Genomic DNA, 25,905 nt, shown 5'->3' with positions numbered 1-25,905 from the left:
GGTTGCTAGGCATCAGTCAACAACTCCGGACAGCGTGGCTAGCAACACGGCACCAGACGACAATTGTCCGATCGAGGCTACATGAGGAGCAGCAAAGGCTATTCACAGTCAGTCCTGGAGCTACCTCCGAGTTAGTTCTGAGTTAGCCAGCAACCAGTCAGTTGTATTGTGGCATTTGGAGTGTACTATTTGTGATACTGCAGATAGCAGTAATCGTAAATCTGTAATTTGGGTGATTGTAAGTGCGAATGTGAAATAAAATTCGCTATATAAAATACGGCGTGAAGTTATTTGTCGCGATATACGCCCAATACGCGACAATATATACCATAAAGAAAAAGACAAACTTCAATTGTCGCAAGTAAAGAGGTTGGTCTAGAAGTAAACACAGAGAGAACTAAGTATATGTTGCTGTCTCATCACCAAAATGCAGGGCAAAATCTTGACATAAAGATAGGTAACAGATGTTCTGAAAATGTTGCACAGTTCGAATATTTGGGGACGACTATAACAAATGAAAACCTGATTCAGGAGGAAATTAAGAGGGGATTGAACTTGGGTAGTGCTTGCTACCATTCATTCAAGAACCTTTTATCTTCTCATCTGCTATCCAAAAACATAGAAATTAGAATATACAAACGTATGTAATTTTACCTGTGGTTCTGTATGGGTGTGAAACTTGATCTCTGACGTTAAGGGAGGAACAGAGACTGAGGGTGTTTGAGAACAGGGTGTTGAAGAGAATATTTGGGCCGAAGAAGGATGAAGTGACAGGAGGTTGGAGAAACTGCATAATGAGGAGCTTCAAAACTTGTACCATTCTCCAAATATAATTAGGATGATCAAGGATGATGAGATGGGTAGGGCATGTAGCATGAATAGGGGAGAGGAGGAATACATATAGGATAGTGGTGGGAAAGCCAGAAGGAAAGAGACCACTAGGAAGACCAAGCTGTAGGTGGGTGGACAATATTAAAATGTATGTTAGAGAGACAGGATGGGATAGATTGGATTTATCTGGCTCATGTTAGGGACCAGTAGAGGTCTCTTGTGAATGTGGTATAGAACCTTTGGGTTCTATGAAATGCTGGGGAGTTCTTGAGTAGCTGCACAATCGGCAGCTTCTCAATAAGGGCTCAGCTCCATGAGTGAGTGAGTGTCATGGTGATTATATCAAGGTGGATGAGTTTATTTACAACCTTAAGTAAAATTAATTTTAAGATGCTCCAAACTTAACAAAAATCAAAAGTACATGACAAAGTGTAGGGGAGGTCATGCATAGAATTTGGTTGAAATTGTTCAATTTTGTGATAGCATGATGAAATTAATAGGTGGGTTTCAGAATGTAGAAAATCTTATCTAAAGGATAGCAATTTGCAGACTATTTACTGGCACTGTACAAAAAGCATTTGCTTTGAACCGAAGATCAGTGAGAGAGAGAGTTAAGATGATTTGAAAGGTTACATGTCTGACTTTTGATCAGGCTTTATTGTACAGTTCAGTTTCAGAGACTCCTATTCATCAATCAGTCTACATCACTGGTTACAATTATGAACCAGAAATGAATCTTCCTTCCACCATAATTGCAAATATTCTAAAGAAGCATCTACACCAGGAGTACTATATCATGTATCATGTCCCACATTTCATGTTTCTTGCAAATGTCAACATGTTTTCACAGTTATACTCATGTATCACATAAACAGGCCTCCTCTAGTGTCCCACAGTCATATCAATGTCACAGACTAATAATACACAGTATAACACAAGTTATTAATTTTAATAATTTACAAAAGTGATTTACTTTTAAAAGTTCAGAAAGAATATACATGCTGCTACTTTTTTACCATTACTCATAAATTTAATAATCACTGTTACAGTTTTCAGCACAGTTGGCTAAGGAATATATTTTTGTTTATGTCTTGCAGACAACCATAAGAGTTTACTGGTTTGTGAAATACAGTTAAAAGAAAATGTCACATGTTTTCATTTGGAGGCTTTGATAGCTGGAGCTCAAAATCAGGAATAGTCTGAATTTGCACTATTCTTCCTAAACATTTAAAGCTTGACTAGTAAATAGGCTTCTGCCAAGCATGGAGACCCCATGCAGTTCATTAGTAGCACCATACTGGCTTACGGTTAAAATGTACTGCAGTACTAGTGTCTGCAAGGAAGCAGGCTATACATAGTCCGAAGGCACAGTAATGGTTTCTGTGATAGCAGCAAGGCGAGACATGGGATGCCGTCGCAGTGCAATGTCTCCTGCGTCCCAGGTGTTATTGGATGGGTTTGCTGTACCTAGAGTAAGTCCCACTGCTTCATAGGTTCGGTCTGGTCCCGTTGCACATGACAGATCAGAATAATAAGCACTGCTGGGGGCAGAGGAAGAAGCTGGTGCATCAGGTTCTGTGTCTGAACCATTGTAGGCTGTGTTCTGATATGCAGGACTGTCACTTAGTTCCCGGTCTAGCTCTGCATACAGTGCTTCTCCTACAGCTGTATATGCTTCATCCAGTGTGTAGTGGTTTTCAGCAGGTGTGGTTTGTGCTGTGGTGCAGAGTTGTGCAGGTCCAGTAGTGGTGCGACGTGTAGTCAGCCAGGTCCATACGCGACCACCTCCTCCCCTACCACCTCCACTGCTGAAGTTTGTTGTTGTTATGTGTTTGTTATCTTCAGGGTTTTGGTCTCTGTCTGGCAAGCTGGGTAATGCTGGAGCTGCTGTATTTGGGGACCTGGTGGTGCAGAGGGAGCACAGACCTGTAGAGGTAGATGAGTCATCACCTCACCAGAAATGGCTGGTATTACCTATAGTATGCCACTGTGATCATTTGTTGTATAAAATTAACAAATTCAATTTTCTGAAAGGACTGTATACATGTATGTCATGTATGCTGTCATCACTCTGGATTGCCTAATTTATATGTCTAAGATGGTAATTATATTCTACTTTCCACAACTTGATGACCATATTAATTCCAAGAACACAATTGTTTTATGAGTTTTATTTTGAAAGTAGAAGGGCTGCTTACAAACTTCAGTTGAATTGGAATGTTTTTATAGATAAATAATGAGTTCTGAAATACAGTATTTGACTTTTTTCAATGTTTAAAACATTACAAGGATCATTAGAAGCTGAGTTTAAAATATGCAGAGGCAAACTGCAGTTTCCAAAAACTGTACATGTATGTACCTTACTGCCAGTGTCAAATTGTGCTGCATTCTTTTTTTACAAATGGGACTCTTATAACAGACTGACAGTAGTACAGCCATTACATCTGGAGTGGAAGAAATGCCACTGTCCAGAATCTAGGTTATATTATTATATTTTAATTTAGTGTACAAGATATATTTAATTGACTGTTTGATGGGTTGATAGTTACACACTTCTACAACCAATGCAGTCTGACTTTTAAGTTGTCCGTCAACAACTACAGTTGTTACATGGGCAGCAGAGGTGAATGCCCCTTGTGATTTCTAGTTCATATTCATTTTTGTACTTAATCGTCCAGAATATGTTCAAGCTTCATCTCCAAATGGAGCTTCTGAAATTACTGGAACTGCTATTATAGACAGTGAAAGAGATAAAGCTATCCCTGTAACAGGCCATGAAGGCCCACAGGGTTGTGAGACGTTGAGGCTCCCACATTTTCTCTAGACAATTGGTTTACAGATGGTGGTAAGGTTGTCAGCCTTATACACTGGCCACCCTTTACTCCCCAGGAAGATTTCTTGTACTCATTTGTTACAGGCTGAGTCAATCCCAGGGCCATAGTGGGGCTGGAACGATTAGGTAAATTGAAAGAGATCCACCTCATAAGGACTTGAACCCTTTACCTTCCAGCTTGTAGCAGGGTGCCTCAACCAACTACACTACTGCATGCCCCCATTATAGACAGAAAGAAAATTTTTGTTCTTATTATCTGGCAGAAATTCATACTGCAAGGCTATAAGGCTAAGACTGCAAGTGTGTTCTGCTGGGTGAACTTTGAAATTGTTAAGCCCGGATAAAATGAAATTCATTTTGTGTGTTTGATGTGTTTATACATGCTACTAAGTTTTTGATATACTGACTTCTTTTTCATTTTTTAATAAATGCTATGTGCAATATTTCAGATGTTTTTTTAAAAACTTAAACGTTTCATCAGCCTCCTCTGCTGTCATATGAGTAGCAACACCTTTCTTTATAAAAGAGAACATTGTATATAAAATGCAACACAATGCTAACAGGAAGTTTTCATAACAGACACGGATAATTTATGTTGGTTGATATATCCTACAGTGTTATTTACAAAAGAGAAGAGCTCCAAATAGTCGAAAACATCAGTTACAGAAGTAAATAAGATCCAAACGTTTGTGATGATGGTACATTAGTACAAATATTATGTTTTTGGACATCATCCATTGTCCTGTCTTTATCTAAAAACCGTCCTGTTTTATTTTTCAAAATACAGTGTTTCAGAGACTGAATTCTCAGGTAAAACCTACTCAGTTGGGCCCAATTAATAGAGCTAGTGCTCTACTATTGTGTACTTTTTGATCATAACTTGTGAGAGAGAGAGACCATTTTTATTAAAGTGTGTTCCTGTTTAATTACAAATAATCACCTAATATCAATTGATTTTTACTTTTAGAAGTAATACTCGCAGTACAACTTTCATTCAAAAGTGGAAAATGGAATGCTTGCCAAGATGTGTCAGTGATAATAGAAATAGTTTAGGGTAATAAATAATGCTAAGATTATGTTTGGAATAATGTGTGATTTTTCTGCCAAAAAAAAAAGTTGAAAATAGGGAATATTTGTATTTACAGTTAAGCATTGAGCTGACATATCTGATGTTTGAAAATCATAACTGGTCAGCAATGAAAATATGAAATACAACAATACTGTTATGTTTTGTTACTATTCAGTTGCAATCCACTTACATAATATGTGTAGGTATTCAGAAAGGGTAAGTGGCATTACTTGGTTACAAATTATTCAAATTATTAAGTACTTAATTTTCTTGGTGCTTTGTAGTTAAATTTGATGCCAGATATTTTCTGTTATTTGCAACTGTTATAGGTATTGGCAGATGTTCCACTAAACCAGATATGGGAAAAATATGGTCCATGGCAGTATTTTGATATGGGAAATATGGCTCTTTATTAATTTTCACTTCTTGTACATGGCAATCAGAAAGTATTGTAATCATGATAAGAAAATAAATGTGGAGCTCTGACAGAAATACAAGTTTTGGGGTTCCCAGCACACACATTTACTGTAAATAGTCAGGTAGGCTCACTTCAAATGTTTTTCACATTTTCTTTAAGTAGAGTTTCCTTCAGAGGCTCTTTGACCTATGCCAACTTTGGTATAACCACATTTGACCCACTAGTAAAAATATTTTTCGACACCCTGTTCTGGATGAAGTTAACTGTAGACATCGTTCTGGGCTGTGTAGTTATTTTCATTATTATTATTATTGCTAGTGGGGTGGGACTAAGTCCCTTGTACTGCGGCCACTTCTGGCCTATTGTACCGGCCCCAGATGATAGGTGAGGGTGATTGTGGAACAGTTGGTGGAATGAAGAGTGGCAGGCGAAACCGAAGTACTCAGAGAAAACCTGCCCCAGCGCCACTTTGTCCACCACAAATCCCACTTGACCAGACCCAGGATCGAACCCGGGCCGCCGCGGTGGGATGCCAGCGACTAACTGCTTGAGCTATGGTGCGGCCCAAGCTGTGGGTTTACAGTGCAGCCATTTATCCCTTACTGTATTCTTTGTAATACTGCTTATTGTCTGCCAGTAAATACAATAACAATTGTATGTAGGATATGAGGCTTTCATAGTGGTGGTTATGAAGAGTTCTGTCTTATGGTATATAATGCCTTGTAGCTCATTGAAAGTCAACCAGTGCTACAGAGGTACATGTCACTTCCATATTCAGGGTAAAAAAATAAAATAAGCAAGAAACCAGCAAGAAAGCTCTGCTTGCCACCTGCTCTCATGCTGGTTTCTTGCTAAGCATATTCTTTGACCCTGAAGATGGATGTAACATACATGTTCCTCCGAAACATCAGATGACTTTCAATAGACTACACAGTGTTTTATCCCAGAAGGCAGTACTTTTTGCAATAAAAATAATAAAATCAAATAATTATTTTACAGGATAGTCTACAGAAGCCCCTATTTATACTACTCTAGTAGCCCAAACATGATCACTTGCCCTTGTAGAGTTCGTTTTGTCAGATACAATGTCTCATATTCAACCTCTAATATGATGATTACTCACCTGATATTTCTTCGTTCTTATACCTGCTGTAGAAAGAAAATAAAAAAAAAATTACTAATTTTTGGTGAATGTCAATATGTGTGTTGATATGCTGCTACCATATGATTACACCAACAGTGAGTAATGAGTATATATGTTTAAAAGTATTTAGTGAACTCTGTAATGTCATTTAAACTGTATGCATAAATTTCAAAGTTTGTCAGCCATGAAACTGTTCTTATTGGTTTAACTTCTGTGGAAACATTAGGCATCAAGCAATGGAAAGATGTGAACATTTGGTGCAAGTACACAAAATCATTGTTCCTGAAGTTTTACTGTTTCTTTTTCTGAATGTATTCAAATATCAGGTACACTCTTGGGTGAGAATATTTTTGTGTGAAATTGCAGACTGAAGTTTCTTCATAAAAACTGATAAAATTACTGCACCTAAATTATGTTTCAAAATATCTAATTAACTATTCATGTCATCAAACACAAACTTTGAAGAACATAATAAAGCAATATAATGGTTGATGCTGACAGAGTGCTTCATGGGACACAGACTACAGTTGTTTTCTGCCACTATGAGTAAATTGATTTTAATGCAGATGAAGTAACAATGTCACGAAAAAAAAAAAAAGGCCAAAGCACGTTATTGAATGATAACACCACCAATTAGACTCAAACTCCTTACAACTTAATGAATTCCTCAAACCCTACTCATTATATAAAACTCTATACTAGTCAGCTGCATCCAACATTTCAGATGCTTTGAATAAAGAATGATATTATAAGACTGTTAATTTTTTAGCTTGTGGAGATGCCCACCAGGAAAATGAACCTTACAATTTCCCTTGCAGTATTACTAGCCAAAGCCTCTGTTCCTAGTTCTGAATATTTTGGAAACATTTCAACATATTCAAAACTGGTCTTCTTGAATTAGGCTCTTGTGTACTAGGGATGGAAATGTAATATCATATGGTAAAGTATTTAGAATCTAACTATAAGGAGAGTTAGAAACTTTTTTTATTTTAAGATTTGTAAAATATGACTATGAAGGTCTTGAAACTGGTCTCTCTGTTGCATACTTGAATGTCTTATGTCTTCCTGTTCTTACTGACATTCAGGTCCTCTCCTTGTAATAGTGGAATTTCACATCCTTCCTGAATATTCCAACTACTTATTCTCGAAATTCTTTAGTTTAATTTGTATATCTTCACTATTCTTATGTGCATGTATTTTGTATCTATGCGCTGCTCTCAAAAAAGTGCATTTACTTTGCTTCTATTGTGCTTTTTGCCAAGGTCTGAAAGTCTGATTCATTTGCTATATCCATAACCTTATATAATTTAGGCAAAGTTCCAGTCTTTACTTTACCAAACAAAGATTTTCTGCACATATTTTAAAAACTGTAATTTCATATTAACAGTGACCTCTTTACCGTTGCAAAACTTAAAAGTATGCAATGTATCTTTATGTTTTACATTAAAATTTTGCACAGTTAAGTGTAAATACAAAACTCACTTCCGACACTGGAGCACAGTAACCATGACCACTGCACCGACTGCTGCTGACAGTATTGATACAATGGCAAGGGTGAGCACCCAGCCCAGTTCTCCTGAAGTTTCTGAAATTAAATATAACACAAACCCAGTGCCTTCTTCATGTATTGTTAGAGTGGTTTCAATTTTCTGGGTAGTATATCACATATGACCACTATACAATACTGTAATGATCACTGCCTTGGTGCTAGATGGGTTCAGCTGCTAAAAGTGTCATTATGCAAATCAAAAATAAATAAAATATGTAGCACTTGTGATGCTTGTATACTTGTGGTGGGCCCAAATAAAGTGGTGTAGTGAGTAGGGGCATTGGGATAGTACCTCAAAGTAAGCCACAATTACTTCCTCCTGCATTGTTTGTAGTTCATTGTTCACCAGTCATCCTACCATTTGATGCTGTATAGTCTGAGTTACTTCCAGCATCATTAAATAAATAATAAATAAAAATGCCATTGTGTGTAATATGGATGGTACAGTACACCATTATTCAATGCAGGAGTTAGATCCCTTAAGAACAACAAATTAAATAAGCTCATATTGGACAAATGTTAATACTCTATGGGTTGAACATGGATTGATGAATATGGCTGCATAAATTCTTCCAGGCGTACCTAGATACACAGATTTTTTACACAAATACACAAGTGAAATTTCCAGATGTATACATACTACTTTAAGTTATCAAAAGCAATAATCTATAGCTTGGATTGCTCTCCAGTAGACATTTCAAGTATATCGTGGCCTTGGAAGGTAAAAACATAACCTTGACATTAAGGTGACTGAACTGCAATATTTTAGGGTCGTGCCCAAGAGAAGGGTGCATATACGCAAATTTTTTGCATTCAGGAAATAATTGTTTGCATTTGATTTGTGTGCATAAGCAAATCCATGATGGATAAATATTTGTCAGACAAAGATTTACCGTTTTCTGTTCTTGCTGATACAGCATCACACCATGGAAACTCTTTATTGGCAGACAACATAGGAATGCGAGTGGAAACATGGGAAATTGTCTTCTTATTCAGTTCAATGGAATTAATGTGTAATGAAAAGGAAATAAGGATTAGAATCCAAATTTGACATATTTTATTATTTAATTTAGTGAGGAATCATGTGTCTTATCTGGAGCCATTTATTTTCAAACCTTGAAAGTACATATTTACTGAAGCATTCAGTAGTAGCAACATACTATGTCCTCAAGCTGCACCATAGCTCAAGCAGTTAGTCGCTGACTAACTGGGCGGCGGCCCGGGTTTGATCCTGGGTCTTGTCAAGTGGGATTTGTGGTGGACAAAATGGTGCTGGGGCAGGTTTTCTCTAAGTACTTCAGTTTCCCCCGCCAATCTTCATTCCACCAAATTCTTCATCATCATAATCACCCAGGGCAGGCTACAATAGGCCAATCAGTGGCCGCCGTGCCAAGTAGACCCAGTTGGACTCCAACCCTCACTAAGCAAGTTAAAAAAAGAAATTAATTTTTACTATGTCCACAGTCTTCAAGATGGGTAAGGAGGACTTCAACTTGATGTGATGCAGTGTAAGGAAGTTAAATTTCTTTTCTTGAATTATCATGCAAAATCTGTTGACATTTCTCAACATCAGTTTGTAGATGCTGTTTTCTACTCAAAATTTCCACAAAGAAAAACATGACTTTCAAATATCAATCATCCTGATTTGGAAAGTGATGCACCAACCACAAGACAGCTGTGCGTCCTCTAAATAAAGGCTACAGCCCTAATATCTTAAGATAAGGCTACAGATGTCACAATTTAAACATAATTTATAGCTATCAGTATTTAAATACACCGTTAAGTGCATTCAGACATTTCATTCCTAAATTGAAAAACTTCAGTTGCCATCATCTATACCCATAAACATCTCAATCATAATACTGTCAAGGTAGGATTAGAGGATTGCAGCATTAGAATGCTGAAAAGACCAGGGTGATCGGGAGGCAAAAGAAAATATGGGTGGGAGTATCTGAAATACAGATGTTAGTTATGTTTTATTTAATAGTTAATGAGATGCTGAAAAGAATACTGAATTTGAAATCTGAAGTGACATCCTGACATTTTCTATCATAGGTCCTCTGTCATCTGGTGAGAGTTTAATCAGCCATTGTCAACATGTCTTCAGTATTCATACTATCTATCACTTTCGCAGCTTACAAACTTAATATAATTTTATGAAAATAGAATGATGTGGTTATTTTGTTTTAGTGATATATTATTATGTTTATAAAAAAATAAATACCCACAGATCTAAGCATCAGATCTTGGAGAGAAGTTGGAGACATAACCTGTTTAACTTTATGCAAGAAGGAGATAAAAGTGTATAGACCATTGCAAACTGATGTGGTGCCAGACTTAGGACAGTTAAGATCATGCCGTCGATTTAGCAACATCTTAATCTTCTAGCACTGTCTCTTTCAGCACAATATCCATCACTCACCCATTATCTAATTAAAATCCTATTACAGGGCCATGTCATCTTCATACTTGTACTCTTTTCCAAGTATAATTAGAATGATCAAATTAATGAGGATGAGGTGGGCAGGGCATGCCCACGAGGAATGCGTATAGGATATTGGTGGGAAAGCCAGAAGGAAAGAGACCACTGGGAAGACAAAGGCATAGGTGGGGGGACAATATTAAAATGGATCTTAAAGAGAGAGGATGGGATGGTATTGATTGGATTGATCTGGCTCAGAATAGGGACCAGTGGAGGGCTCTTGTGAACGCGGTAATGAACCTTCAGGTTCCATAAAATGCTGGGAAATTCTTGAGTAGCTGCAGAATTGGCGGCTCCTCCAGAAGGGCTCAGTTCCATGAGTAAGTAAGCAAATCATAGCTCAGGGAGTTAGTTGCCAACTTCCTGCAGTGGCAGCCCAGGTTTGATCCTAGGTCAGATATTATGTGGGATTTGTGTTGGAAAAAGTAGCACTGAAGCAGGTTTTCTCCAAGTACATCAGTTTCCCCTACCGATTATCATTTCACCAATGTATCTATATTTATTAATTATCCTACATAGTCTCACTACTGACAGCATCACTACATAACAAATAAACAAACAAACAGTACATAAATAGGTGATGATTGCCATAGCTCAGGTAATTCAATAGGTGATGGCTAATAACTAATATATATTAGGTGTTGTATTAGTGAAGTTAAGAATGAAGGGAATAAAGGAAAAATACCTTGTTTTGGGTCCAATGAGAAGAGTCCCCTCTCATGCCATGCCCATGTGCACAAATCACAAGTAGTCAATCCATCTGGAGTGGCATGATCATCCAAGAAGTCAGGTCTTGGTGGAGGTGGTATGAAGGAGCTAGTCCAGAGACCTCCTTCCCCGTCAAGAGGTAGCGATCGAATTGCATCTTCTTCCACTGCACCTGCCCACCAGTCAGTGGTGTAATTAAGTGGTCCTGACCCTCCTGCTGCTGCCAAAGCTACCAGCATCGGGAACACCACCACCTGAAAATAGGAAGATAAGACTATTCTATTCAGCATTAGATGGAAGTGAGTGGTTAGCTGCAATCCATGAGTGCCTTACCCCCTCCTAGATTCAAAACACAGTTCTCCAGTTGTCATCCCTGCAGTCTGACCAAACTCCATGGTTCACATCTTTTTATATCTGCTACATGTCCTGTCCATCATTATCCTTCTTGCTTTTGTTTCTAGCAGAGTCTAGTGAAGAGTACAAGTTATGAATTTCCTCAATATGCAGTTTTGTATGCCCTCCTGGTAGATGGACTTCCCCTCTCTAAGGTTCAAATATTCTCGTCAGCACCTTGATCTCAAACAATCTCTCTCTCCTATTTGTCTGAAGGTTTCGATGATTAAGTTATAAAGCCTGTTGTCAAAAATATAAAAGTATTACGTTTATCCGTCAAGAAATCAGATTAGGTACTTCTTTTTGCTGTTACTTCCACATAATCAGAGCAAGATAGGCCAGTATTCTTGCTATTCTCTATACTCATTCTGATTATTGCTTTTTTGGGGCGGGGGAGCATCATGCAGTATGGTAAACAATCAGGTACACTGGAGATGGAGGCAACACGCTCTTCCAAAATGTCGGTACATAGATATCAAACTCAGTCACTGCCATCAGAACTAAAAGCTCATAGAGTGTATACTGCATGAGTTGTGTGTACATACACATATGTATATAGGACCTATGTATAAAAAAGCAAAACAAACTCCGTGGTTTTAGTCCCTAAGCGAACTATACCGACCGCCGCTTTTCGGCGAAGTTTAGTGCCAACTTTAGCGGATAGAGGGTGTCACGTGGTCAGCAGAACGAATCCCTACAGCCGTTAATTTCGGTTTTCAATACCGGAGCCGCTATTTCCTTGAAATGGCTCCTCATTTCTCCTCAAGAGGCTGAGTGGACCCCTTTCCATACCCACTGCTTCTCAGAAAATCTGGTAGCGCTGGCAATCGAACCCGGACCTCTGGATCTGTAGCCAGGCACTCTGACCACCAGACCACAGAGGCGGTCTGGACCTATGTATATATCGAGCAGTTTCCAAGAGAGGCTAAGGAAATCACAGAAATCCTAAGATAGCATAGCTGGTAATCAAGTGAGAAGTTATTCCTGTAACAGCGGCGTCCGTAGTCTAGAGGTAACGTTCCCACCTCATGACTCGTGGTACGCGGGTTCAAATACCCGGCGGAGGTCGTCGAATTTTTAAGGGCGGAAAAATTCAGGGAACAAGTCCTCCGGGAGGGACTTTAAGCCGTGGGTCCTGTGTCGTAGCTTTACGACACGTAAAAGAACCTCATATCTCCAAAGGAGGTCACTGAGCCAAATTAACGGACGTTTCCCGCCAAACAGCAGTCTCAAGTACCTCTGGTAGATGGGGGAAGCATTATAGATACCTCTCAGCTAGTAGAGCCGGTCTCGCTGGCTGGACGGGACTGATGGTAAGCACCAGTACCGGTAGGATATAGAGACTGGTAGAAATCATAGAGGGAAGCACAATGGACCAATACAGGTCTCAGTGCATGGGGAAATCCACCCTCTCCAATAACTAACTAACTAACTATTCCCGTAACAGACAATAAAGGCCCATAGGGTTGTGAGATGCTGAGGTTCCCACATTTTCTAGACATCTGGTTCACAGAGGGCGGTGAGGTTGTCAGCCTTATGTGCCTCCTGCCCTTTACCCCCAGGAAGATTAAGTCGATCACAGGCCCATAGTGCGGCTCGAATAATTAGGGCAATTGAGAAATAAAATGACCTCATCAGGAAGCAGCCGTGGATAGTTTAAGACACAACCTGACATTTGCCCAGTGAGTGTAAGTAAAATCTGGAAAAACCTCGGGATAGGCGGTCTCTAGGTTGAGAGTGAGTTTTTGTGATCACGGTACCGATCTTCGGATTCCATAAAAGGGAAAGAATTTCTGGTTCAACTGAGCAACTGTCGATTTCTCAAGAAAGAGTCTACTCCAGGGGGTTATTTAATATTTTGTTACATATTATAATTTTGGTTACCATACTTCCATGGTAAGAGTTTAACAAAACGTTACAAAATAAAACAAAGATGACATGACGAAAAAAAGTGTCCTGTTTTTATAAAACACTCTAAGACTTCCAGAAGTTTAGACTACAATCCTACAACCTTATTCCCTTGAGCGAAACATTGTCAAACAGACCGCAACACTGAATGGCATCTGGCATGCGTGGTGTGTCATCAGTTTCCATTTGATGATGTAGTATCATGGTAATTCAATTCCACCTGCCTAATCATCACTGTGTTACCGATACACATTCTGCAAGAACTTGGATGTTATCACCAATACGTTTCGGTAATAAATCATAACGCGCTGATGCATTGATTAAGTAGAAAACCCAGAAGGTGCAGTATCTACAGGAAGCCTTATCACCTCTCCTTCTTGAGGCTCAGTGAATTGAAGTTAACGCAATTTCGTACTATGTATCATACAGAAGTTTCTGCCCAGTTCATCTCTACTTTCTCATTAATTGAATATGTTTTCGAACGTCTTTTTAATGACGTACAGAATAACTTTGCCTTTGTCATTTATTGGTGATTCATGGGACGATTCTTGGGTTATTTAACGACACTGTTTGACCTGTATGGTTTATGTAGCCTCAACTATATAAGACTTTTATTGGTTTTGAATAACCTATATTTTATATTCTTATTGTAATTGTCTTAAATGATTTACGATATTGTATCGGACTTTACGTGCTGCAGTTCAGTGGTGTATGTTTGTTGAAGTGTATTCACCTGAGGATGGCCACTAGTGGCCGAAACATGTATTGAACTGTATCTGGGCGTTGTCCCTGAAGTTCTTTGATTGTTGTGTTGTGACGGTCCAATAAATAAATTGTACATTTGTGTGAATGATGAATTCAAAATGATGTTGAAGTGAGCGGTTGTAGCATATTTCGAGCTACAGTACCAGCATTCACATATAGGAAGCCATATAACCCATATCAAAATAAGCGGCCTTAGGCCTTAGATTCAAATCCTTTTTTTTTTTTAGGATACCAAGCAGGATTGCTAACTATTTCAGCGGTATTTTTTGGTAAAGGTAATATTATCCCCTTAACTAAGTAAATGTGTGTTGTAAATATAGGCTCTACTTATTCTTTACTTCTGCACGAGATAAGGGACAGTGGTCAGCTTCAAGCCCTTGCCGCTTTACTCCCGGAAAAACACTCTGGTACTATTTGGTTAGGGGTTTGGGTGGAAAACACCCGATATGAAAGCTGTGAAGGAGGAGGAAATCGCCATCGGCCAGCGTGCAGTCGGTTTACTGAGTTCTCTCGGTTTACAACACTTACTCGTTCGTTACTGTTTTATTATCAGAAGAAAGTCAATAATTACACAAAGAGAAGCTTCATAATTTGTATTTTTTGCCAAGTGTTGTTTTGGTGTTTTCAGTGAAATAGGATACTATGGGCTACACATATTGCACGCGCAGGAAGTTGAATGGTGCGAGAATAATTGTTAGTCGGGAAATTTCTAGAGAGGTAGATTTCTATCTTTTTGGATATGACGTCATGTAGTCCAGTGAAAGTCACCAACGGAGGAAAATATCGCCTTCACCTTCAAGGTACAAGAGAAACCCAAGCAAGAAACCAGCATGTTGCAAGCAACAAGCAGAGATCGCGTTGGAAAACCTAGTGTAGAAGGGACAATAAAATTAAAATTGATACTAAGAAAGTGCGGACCACCTCTGTGATCTAGTGATCAGAGTTCCTGGCTACAGATCCAGAGGTCCGAGTTCGATTCCCGGCGCTACCAGATTTTCTGAGAAGTAGTGGGTCTGGAACGGGGTTCACTCAGCCTCTTGAGGATAACTGAGGAGCTATTTCAAGGAAATAGCGGCTCCGGTCGAGAAAACCGAAATTAACGGCCGTAGGGATTCGTTGCGCTGACCATTCGACACCCTCTATCCTCTAAAGTTTGCACTAACTTCATCGACAAGCGGCGGCTTGTCGATGAAGTCGCTCGGTCGCTACAGTTCGCTTGCGGACCACGGAGTTTTTATTAAAGAAGTGCTTCATAAAGATGGGTCAAATTCAACTGTTTCAGGATATGGCCCAGTGGCGGACTTTTATATACATGGTAATGAACTTTTGGATTCCATAAATGCCACTGAATTGCTTGCTTCTGCTGCAAATGTAAGGTAATAATTTATTTCTGCATTCTCTTTGTGAAAGAACGATAAAATCTTCCATTAATCAGTCACTTTGACTTGAAGTAACTCGCTTTGCCATGACATTTATAGCTGGACCTTACAAAACACGGTAAAGGTAAAGGTAAAATTGTCCCTGTACTTAACTAACGAAACACTACGCCATGAAGGCTGGGGGAATGGATGTGGAGACCTACGTTTTCTTGACCTTGTCACTAGCTTCACGCCCTAGCCTTTTTACCCCCGGGGAAAGAGCCCCGGTACCCTCAGAGCCGGTCTGGACGACCTGGAGAAGTGAAAATTCTTACCCCCACCGGGACTCGAAATCCGACCCCTTGGTCGTCCAACCCGTAGCCAGTCGCTTTCCCGGCTCTCATACAAAACAGGGTAGAACAAAAGCATGTTTTTCTCTTCTGCATCCTATTTCAACTTGCCACATGTAGCGTAAGTGCATACATAACATCGCGCATACATCTCATTCGCTTAGCTTTAAAGCGACTCTTCCACGCTACGTGGCAGCACCGGGACCAAATAGCAACAATGCACATGGCTGCTGGTTCCAGGCGACTTGGCAGAACCGAGGTGTTACAAAACGTGCTTTGGAGTTTGGAAGGAAGACTCAGCAGTAACTAAAGTTTATTGTACCATAGCTATGCCCATTATTTTAGCTGGTCGAGGAAGAAATGGGGGCGGGGCCAAATGTTACCGTCCTTGAGCTGCCAACACCGCAGACATCTTCATCGACTATGAGTTGGGAGGGAGGGGGAAGGAACACACAGAATGGGAGGGGAATACCGCGGCGGTACGTCTAAATTGCCATTTCACTGGCTCAGGTAACAAGGAAAGGGGGTTGCCTCCTTCCTCATCAGCTACTTTCAGTTCATTATACGTTTAACGACCTCTGTTGCTGGATGCTGCGAAGCAGAGCTTCGGGAACTGTGTACCATTTTCACCGGGCCCGTTAGCGAGCTTATAGATAATATTCACGGTAAATGTTTTTCTGAAAGCCTGTGTTTGGAAGTTGTAAATTTCAGCGTTGGATTAATGACGAAAGTGGATGAGTGTTTTGCAGAGCAATACGCGTATTTTACCAGTAGCCCCTACGATGCTTCACGGAGCGACAGATTTTATATACCTGAACTGCATTGGATGTTCATATAATGGAAATTAAAATTAATTCTTGCAAAGCTAATCGCACAGTTATACCATATTAGCCCGAATAAAAGCCGAATTTCTTTTCTTCAAATTCAGTTTCTCAGGAAAGAGGAGTATCCTTATTTTCGGGTTCTTAAAAATAACAAGGCCGGTCACGGTAGCCGAGCGGTCTAAGGCACGCACTGTCTTCGCTCGCTCGGAAGCCGGGATCGTGGGTTAGAATCCCACTCAGGGTATGGATGTTTGNAAGAAGTGCTTCATAAAGATGGGTCAAATTCAACTGTTTCAGGATATGGCCCAGTGGCGGACTTTTATATACATGGTAATGAACTTTTGGATTCCATAAATGCCACTGAATTGCTTGCTTCTGCTGCAAATGTAAGGTAATAATTTATTTCTGCATTCTCTTTGTGAAAGAACGATAAAATCTTCCATTAATCAGTCACTTTGACTTGAAGTAACTCGCTTTGCCATGACATTTATAGCTGGACCTTACAAAACACGGTAAAGGTAAAGGTAAAATTGTCCCTGTACTTAACTAACGAAACACTACGCCATGAAGGCTGGGGGAATGGATGTGGAGACCTACGTTTTCTTGACCTTGTCACTAGCTTCACGCCCTAGCCTTTTTACCCCCGGGGAAAGAGCCCCGGTACCCTCAGAGCCGGTCTGGACGACCTGGAGAAGTGAAAATTCTTACCCCCACCGGGACTCGAAATCCGACCCCTTGGTCGTCCAACCCGTAGCCAGTCGCTTTCCCGGCTCTCATACAAAACAGGGTAGAACAAAAGCATGTTTTTCTCTTCTGCATCCTATTTCAACTTGCCACATGTAGCGTAAGTGCATACACATCGCGCATACATCTCATTCGCTTAGCTTTAAAGCGACTCTTCCACGCTACGTGGCAGCACCGGGACCAAATAGCAACAATGCACATGGCTGCTGGTTCCAGGCGACTTGGCAGAACCGAGGTGTTACAAAACGTGCTTTGGAGTTTGGAAGGAAGACTCAGCAGTAACTAAAGTTTATTGTACCATAGCTATGCCCATTATTTTAGCTGGTCGAGGAAGAAATGGGGGCGGGGCCAAATGTTACCGTCCTTGAGCTGCCAACACCGCAGACATCTTCATCGACTATGAGTTGGGAGGGAGGGGGAAGGAACACACAGAATGGGAGGGGAATACCGCGGCGGTACGTCTAAATTGCCATTTCACTGGCTCAGGTAACAAGGAAAGGGGGTTGCCTCCTTCCTCATCAGCTACTTTCAGTTCATTATACGTTTAACGACCTCTGTTGCTGGATGCTGCGAAGCAGAGCTTCGGGAACTGTGTACCATTTTCACCGGGCCCGTTAGCGAGCTTATAGATAATATTCACGGTAAATGTTTTTCTGAAAGCCTGTGTTTGGAAGTTGTAAATTTCAGCGTTGGATTAATGACGAAAGTGGATGAGTGTTTTGCAGAGCAATACGCGTATTTTACCAGTAGCCCCTACGATGCTTCACGGAGCGACAGATTTTATATACCTGAACTGCATTGGATGTTCATATAATGGAAATTAAAATTAATTCTTGCAAAGCTAATCGCACAGTTATACCATATTAGCCCGAATAAAAGCCGAATTTCTTTTCTTCAAATTCAGTTTCTCAGGAAAGAGGAGTATCCTTATTTTCGGGTTCTTAAAAATAACAAGGCCGGTCACGGTAGCCGAGCGGTCTAAGGCACGCACTGTCTTCGCTCGCTCGGAAGCCGGGATCGTGGGTTAGAATCCCACTCAGGGTATGGATGTTTGGTGTGTGCGTTTTTCTGTGTTTGTCTACAGGTAGGGGCCTTGCGACGAGCTGATCACTCGCCCAAGGAGTCCTACCGTATGTGTAAGATCTAGTAAACCGAAGTGAAACGGAGTTCATGGAGGTAGGCCTAGGCCCACTGGGGCTGTAGTGCCAAGGGGGGAAAAAAAATAACAAGATGATTATGAGGAGTTCTAATTGCTGCTTCTAATGATATTTGTGAAAATACCTAGAATTATATTTAAGGCGTTAAATTCTGAATGTATTATTTCTTAATGTTATGTGTTTTTACTTCTTTTCACTTAAAACCCTCAGAAATAAATGTCACATTCAATTTTATGAAACTTCTTTCTTCTTTCTATGTTCTCGTTGGTAGACTGGGAGGTGGGCTAATATCCCGGCTTGTACGATACTGTATATAAGTAAATTTATCCCTGGGCATAATTGAGTAAACACCACGCCATGAATGCGTATGGGAAAGGTTAGGTAAATCTCAACCATTCTTAACCTCAACACTAGATGAGGTGAGTGTCAGTTCACGCACCTGGCCATTTGCCCCCGGAGAAGTAGCTCCCGGTTCCAATTGTATAGGAGGCTGGTCGGGCCCCAGAGTCAGTCTGGACGTTATGAAGAAGAGACAAATCTTTGCTAGTGCTGGGAAAAGAACTCCAAAGCCACTGTTGTCTAGTTTGTGCCCGATCGAACTATTATGGCTCAAATACAAGGCCACAAACTGTCCTTACAGTTACTTACTTACAGTCCTTTGCTGGACCTTGGCCGTTTTCCAGTTTCTTAATCCTATACACAGTCTGTAGAACTCCTTGAACGGGGGATCAGCCCGTCGCAGGACCGCTATAGAACAACATAAACACAGAATAAACCCACACAGACATCCGTGACTTGACTGGGATTCGAACCACGATCGCAGCGTCCGAGCGAACGAAGACAGTTTATTCCTTAGACCGCACGTCTACCGTGATCGGCCCTCCCGTGTGTAACTAACTGACTAACTAACTCCATGGAGGAGAGACCTTCTTTGTAGTTTATTTAACGTTGCTGTAAGTTAACTGAGACCGTATAGCACAGAATGACTTGATGACAGTGAATAATGAAATGGAAAGATGAGGAAGGAAATGCTCATGGCATTATAAGATACTACACCGTTTTTTCCTGAATGGACTGAGAAAAACCATGATAAGCCTCATTCGGGATAGTCTGGGCCCCCCCAGCCTAGATTCGAACCGAGCATGTCCCGAATTGAAGTCTAGTTGATAACGTTTAAGCCACCTCGTTCAGTCAGAGTCATTCTTGTGAAGCTAGTCAAGAGATTGCGTACATTTTATGGAACCCGAAGGTTCATTACCTTGTTCACAAGAGCCCGATATTGGTCCCAATATTTTACATGTGTTTTGTTAAATATTCTTGATACCGAAGAATGCTGTAAGTGTATGTTTCGAATCTTATTAAAATATAGGTCTTGTGTCATGTGTCGGTGCTTCTTTAGTTGAGACTTTTTTGTATTTGTGTAAACTGATAAAAACGATCGCAGCTCGAAGTAACGTGTAGATTGTTTAATGGGTCGATATGGTACAAACTTCATATCCAACATCTTTTTTTTTGTGCTTACATTGAAGAGTAGATTCTGACAAGTTTAATTAGATTTCTCTGTTTTAAAAACACACAACCATCGGTACGGAGTCAGGATAGCTCAGTTGGTATAACGACGAGCCAAGAGCTGGACGGCCAGGTTTCAATTCCCGGCTGGGGCAAGAGATTTTTCTCTACTCCACAGCGTCCAGATTGGTTCAGGGGTCCACACTGGTTCAGGGGTCCACACAACCTGCTATACAACGGTACCGGGGTTCTTTCCCCGGGGTAAAAAGGCCGGGGCGTGAAGCTGACCACTTACCTCCATCTAGCGCTGTGGTCAAGAATGGTGGCGCTATGCTTCCACTTCCCCATACATCTTCATGACGTGGTGGTTGATTAATTAACAACAGGGACAACTTTACCTTTAGCTTTAGTCATCGTTTTAATGGGGAATATGCAATTGAATTACAAGTTTTATCGTTTCCTATTTCAATTAAGAGTTTTTGTATAAAAGTATTATCTGTCGACGTATTATCTTAAAGACGGAAACAGGCCAATGGCCTACATCCATGAAGAAGAAGAATGAATACTTATCTACAGTTTACAATAACACAGACATGTAATATTCATTCTTGTAAGCGTTTTGTGTAACAATAAAATTTAAAATTACATTTGAAGACAATAGAATAATTTTAAAGCAACTTAAGAAGCAACAATACGGCCTATATCGTTACTGTTGTAGCTCTAGACCTCGACAATATGTCCATTCAGCGTCATTCTCATATTAAACAGCGGTTTAGATAAGAATGTGCTGTCCCGACAGATTCTATTGTTCAGATAATTCGAACTGGAGATTCGTCTAGTGGAACAGGTCGGCCATCTTCTGGAGCTGGCTGAAGTGACCTTACATTCCGGTATGACAGGCAGAATCTTGGTTCCAGTGAAGCGTTCCATTATCACGTAAATTATTTTCTGAATACCCTAGCGTCTCGACTTTTAGCATCATTAGTTATGGTACACCTTGTATTCCACACAGCCTTTAAGTCGGTAGCGTCTCACATTTTTGTGAAATGTTCCTTCGAATACCACTTAAACTTCAGTTAAAAAGAATTCTAGATTAGCTTCATAACCTCAAAATATTATTTTCTGTTAGAGCTTGGATGTGTGTCAACACTGGAAATCCATGCTATTTTAAATTCTTACAAAGTTCAAAGAGCAAATTGTTGAAACAGAAGGACATTTTACAAACACTAATCATCTTTATAACCGGTCACGGTACCCGAGCAGTCTAAGGCATGAATTGTCTTCGCTCGCTCGGAAGCCGGGATCATGGGTTCGAATCCCACACAAGACATGGATGTTTGGTGTATGTACGCGTTTATTCTGTGTTTGTGTTCTGTGTTTAAGTAGAGGCCTTGCGACGAGCTGATCACCCGTCTAGGAGTCCTACCGTCTGTAAAAATGATCATGAAACTGAGAAATCAGCCCTATGCTCCACAGTGGGAGCGAAAGGAGAAAAAAATCATCTTTATAAGCTTAACAGTCTCTCTTAGCGCCGGAATGTGCAAATAGGAGGATGAAAGAAATATGTAATATGGACTTTGGAAGTGTTCACCAAATATAATAATGGTTATCAAATCGAAGATGTTCTTCTGAACAGGGGATGAGAAATCAAATACTGATTCAAATCCAGTTCTCATGAGTTATTATCAAGAGGCGCATAATTTGTCTAAGCTTCTGCGTGTTCCAAAACTACAAACTAGAGTTCAATGATATTTGGTTGGATGAATTTAATTTCCGTCTTTATCAGACCAATATAACTCCTATTTTTCGCGAATCTCAAATCAAAATTTATAAATTTTCTAAAAATGACGTAAATATTCATATAGCTCACTTTTATTGTAAACGTTTTTCGATGCGTTGAGTATGCTTATTTAACGAGATAGAGCGACAGCAGTCTCTCACTCTGTAGTGCAGCATCTGCTGTACAGTCATTCTTCGACAATAAGTTTGTGTCTGCAATAGCAACTTCGTGGTTGAGGGTGTTTGAGAACAGGGTGCTGAGGAGAATATCTGGACTGAAGAGGGATGAAGTGACAGGACGTGCAGAAAACTGCTTAATGAGGAGCTTCATAACTTGTACTCTTCTCCAAATATGTTTAGAATATATTTGAAATATTTATTTATGAAATATTTTAGTCACTCGCGAGTCGCACGTTCGTACCTAGGCTACATACATAAATGGACACATACTTACGCCATACCAAAAGACATTTATGGAATCTGGGGGGCTTAACATGCTTAAATCCGTCAAAACATCGATATCAACTTTATTACACTCAAAATACTCATATTTTCTCATATAGGAGAAAGTGAAAAACTAGAGAACGTCAATCATTTTATGTAGTGCTCTATTAAAGTTGGAGGTTGTAGCAAATATTAAATAAAATATATTTAATTTTCTTTATGTTGTATGCGGTAATAATTGCAGACACTGAACATTTAATATTAATTGTTTATTAATCCTGTATGACTGTACATAGCGCGGTCCTGTTTTATGCGATGTTATTTTCCTGAAGACCTCGCATAATTCAAGACAAGATTTCTCATAGGAATATATGTAAAGTAAAAGGGATTTTTGGGATTGGCATTATTTCAAATTCGCCTTAAGCGCGACCGCACTGTAGTACTGAATTCTCGACACTTAGAGTATCACAATCCAACAATGAATAACTGCATTTGAATTTTGTTATTGTTTGTTATAAGGGAAGACTTCATCATAGACTTGATTATTTCAGATATACGTGTATTTCCTTTGCCGAACGCGTTTCTTAATTGTACACTTCGTACTGTGACATGACGTATGAAAGCCGGAATAATGGATTTAAAGGAGACGTCGGGCCGCGCGATAGCTCAAGCGGTTAGTCGCTGGCTTCCCACCGCGGCGGCCGGGGTTCGATCCCAGGGGTCTGGTCAAGTGGGATTTGTGGTGGACGAAGTGGCGCTGGGGCGGGTTTTCTCCGAGTACTTCGGTTTCCCCTGCCAATCTTCATTCCACCAAATTCTCCATCATCATAATCACCCAGGGCAGGCTACAATAGGCCAATCAGTGGCCGCCGTGCCGACTGGACCCAGTTGGTCTCCACCCCCCACTAAGCGAATTTTTTAATTTTAGAGGCGACGTCAATTGCTAAGAAATAGCTTGGTAAACAAATTTGTTGTTGTGCTTAAATTTATTTAAATTAATTAATAAATCGAACCTTCTAATTCGTTACTTTCGTTGGTTCCAATAAAGGGTAGAGTTTTTTTTTCGGAACAACTCACGGGTAGTTTCTTTCTATTGATATACAAGCCCCGGGGAATGAGCTTAATACGAGCTATTAAGAAAACTGTAATTCGTACATGTTTCGTTGTTGGAATCGACAATTTCTAAGTCTTCAGACGTCATCGAAAAAGGGATTTGGAACTAAATACGATTTTCATGTCTGTGCGTACTTACAGCCCTTACTGTTATCAATTTGTTGAATTTAGCATAGTTGGTTGAGGCACTATGCTACAAGCCGCAAGGTCACGGGTTCGAATCCCGATGAGATGGATTTTTTTCAATTTACCTAATCCTTCCAGCCGCACTATGGCCCTGGGGTCGACTGAGCCTCTAACAGAAATGAGTACCAGGAATTTCTCTCGGAGTAAAGGGCGACCGGTGCGTAAGGCTGACAACCTTACCACCATCTGTAAGGTGATTGTCTAGAAAATGTGGGAGCCTCGACGTCTCACATCCCTATAGACCTCCACGGCCTGTTACAGGGATTGTTTTATTATTTTTATTTTTTTACTTTTTTACTAGTGAAGATAGTTAAGTGATAAAGACGAATGTTTAAAGAACATATAAAGGAACAATTCTGGAAGCAAATTGAGTTAAGGATAAAAACGTTGCAAGTGGACGGATATTTGCTTCACGTGCCTCTGACACCAAAATATTATATCCACAATGATGGTTTTGAAATTGTAATACTTCGGAATGATTCGTTTTGGTGATAACTGCAATGAAGAGGACATATCTTCTTACAGTACTCTATCATGATCGCCACCTTCAACAACAACTAGTATGGAGGATCAGACTTACGATGTAACTGCCTGTTTCTAAATTCTTTACATGGAGCTGGTTTCCCTGTCTGTTCTACGGGCGTCAAAACATCGCCCAGTTACGACAACCGTTTGTAGCATAATCACTCATGGAGCTGAGCCCTTCCTGAGAAGCCGCCAGTTGTGCAGCTACTCAAGAACTTCCCAGTATTTTATGGAACCCGAAGGTTCATCACCATGTTCACAAGAGCCTTACTCTGGTCCCTATCTTGAACCAGATTAATCCAATCCATACCATCCCATCTCTCTAAGATCCATTTTAATATTGTCCACCCACTTACGTCTTGATCTTCCTAGTGGTCTCCTTCCTTTCGGCTTTCCCACCAATATCCTATATGCATTCCTCCTCTCCCCCATTCTTGCTACATGCCCTTCCCATCTCATCATCCTTAGAAGACAAATATTATTCTAAATTACATTCGCTAATCCAAATCTTTCCTCCCAGAACACACACTGCCTTCCATTATAAAGACCAGTCGATTAAAATGCTGCCTAAGAAAGTATTTGCTGTGTGTTATAAGAATCATACGAAAACATAAAGACACTCTTTGGGTAAATTACAGATTTTTACATTAAAGCTGGTGGTACATATAGTAACCACTGTGAGATGTATGTCTCTCATTTTACAAGTTATTCCTCACTTTTTATGGAACTCAAAATTTCATTCCCACGTCTACAAGAACCGCTGATCCTGGCGGCCGCGCGGTATAAAACATGAACTGTCTTCGCCCGCTAAGATTGTGGGTTCGAATCCCTCTAGAGGCATGGATGTCTGTCTGCGTTTATTCTGTGTATGTGCTGTTCTGTGTATAGATTGCGGCCGTGCGATTGACTGATTCCCCGCCCAAGGAGCCCTACCGAATATGTATGGGTTTAAGTAAGTGAAAAAGCTGCCAAGACCCACAAGGGCTGTAGAACCCTAGATAGATAGCCAGCCAGTGGGCTCCAGCCCGAGGTAGAAGAATCTTGCCTATAATCTCACAACCTACTTCTTTAAGACACATTTTAATAATATTCCCTCCTGTCTACCTCTATGTCCAAGTTTCCCAAGTTGTTTCTTCCTTTCAAGTTGCCTGTCCAAAGCATTGTAAAGTATTTATAATTTCATCCATACGTTCTTTATGTCCTACCCATCTTCCCCCTTTCATATTATCATTCTATTAATATTGTATTTAGTGAAAGTGTAAATGATGAAGTTCCTCATTATGCAGTAGTAAATGTGTACTAATTTACATTTTTAAGCGAGATTCAGGTAGCATCTCCCTTCCGTCGAAGGATCGACGTAATAGCCGTTCTTCTTAGCCCTCCAGCTATGTAAATGATTAAGAACGGCATATCATATTGACGAGGCGAAGTAATTGCCTCCAATTTTCCCCATGTAGCTATCCTACTGCACCCATCCGTCACGTAACTAAAGCAAATAAATTACTTAAACAAGCGTTTACTCTTAAATGGACCAGTTTGCGTGAGGTTAACCTTACCTCATCCATGGAGCTGGTCAGATGGATGGGATGTTCCTTTCTCAGCAGGGAAGAAGGAGGAAGAAGAAGAAGAGCCGTCCGTCACCTGTCCAACTTCGTGTTCCCATCACTTCGCGCTCATAGCCACACCCACGGTACACTTCAAACAACTAATTACATTAATCTAATCAATTGAAACGCCAGCTCTGAAATGGAAGCTACATACACACCTTCACACTTTAGTAGCCAACTCGGTCTGTCTGCCACTTCGCTCGAACAAT

The 25,905-nt window shown here is 40.2% G+C and overlaps 1 protein-coding gene across 2 annotated transcripts; it reads right to left on the bottom strand.

Annotated features, from left to right (window-relative positions):
* Positions 1-1,102: 1,102 nt before the first annotated feature.
* On the bottom strand, positions 1,103-25,905 carry LOC111873936. 2 transcript variants are annotated; one of them, XM_023869045.2, is made up of 5 exons: positions 25,646-25,905; positions 11,012-11,288; positions 7,778-7,880; positions 6,275-6,300; positions 1,104-2,757 (listed from the first exon to the last, which is right to left on the bottom strand). In XM_023869045.2, exons 1-5 carry the CDS (start codon positions 25,652-25,654, stop codon positions 2,180-2,182), a joined length of 993 nt encoding a protein of 330 aa, XP_023724813.1. In that variant the 5' UTR covers positions 25,655-25,905; the 3' UTR covers positions 1,104-2,179. The 2 variants fall into 2 exon arrangements, with proteins under 2 accessions (XP_023724814.1, XP_023724813.1); XM_023869046.2 differs by lacking the exon at positions 6,275-6,300 and having other exon boundaries at positions 1,103-2,732.

The sequence above is a fragment of the Cryptotermes secundus genome, unplaced genomic scaffold, assembly GCF_002891405.2.
Source record: "Cryptotermes secundus unplaced genomic scaffold, Csec_1.0 scaffold639, whole genome shotgun sequence".
In the NCBI taxonomy this organism is placed as follows: Eukaryota; Metazoa; Arthropoda; class Insecta; order Blattodea; family Kalotermitidae; genus Cryptotermes; species Cryptotermes secundus.
The sequence above is the reverse complement of the archived record's forward strand: the minus strand, read 5'-3'. Positions and strand labels throughout refer to the sequence as shown.

Coding starts and splice junctions, on each gene's coding strand:
- LOC111873936 (XM_023869045.2), bottom strand. Junction 6,301..7,777: donor ACTGTGCTCCAGTGTCGGAA/GTGAGTTTTGTA, acceptor TTCTTTCTACAG/CAGGTATAAGAACGAAGAAA. Junction 2,758..6,274: donor TAAGAACGAAGAAATATCAG/GTGAGTAATCAT, acceptor CTACCTCTACAG/GTCTGTGCTCCCTCTGCACC.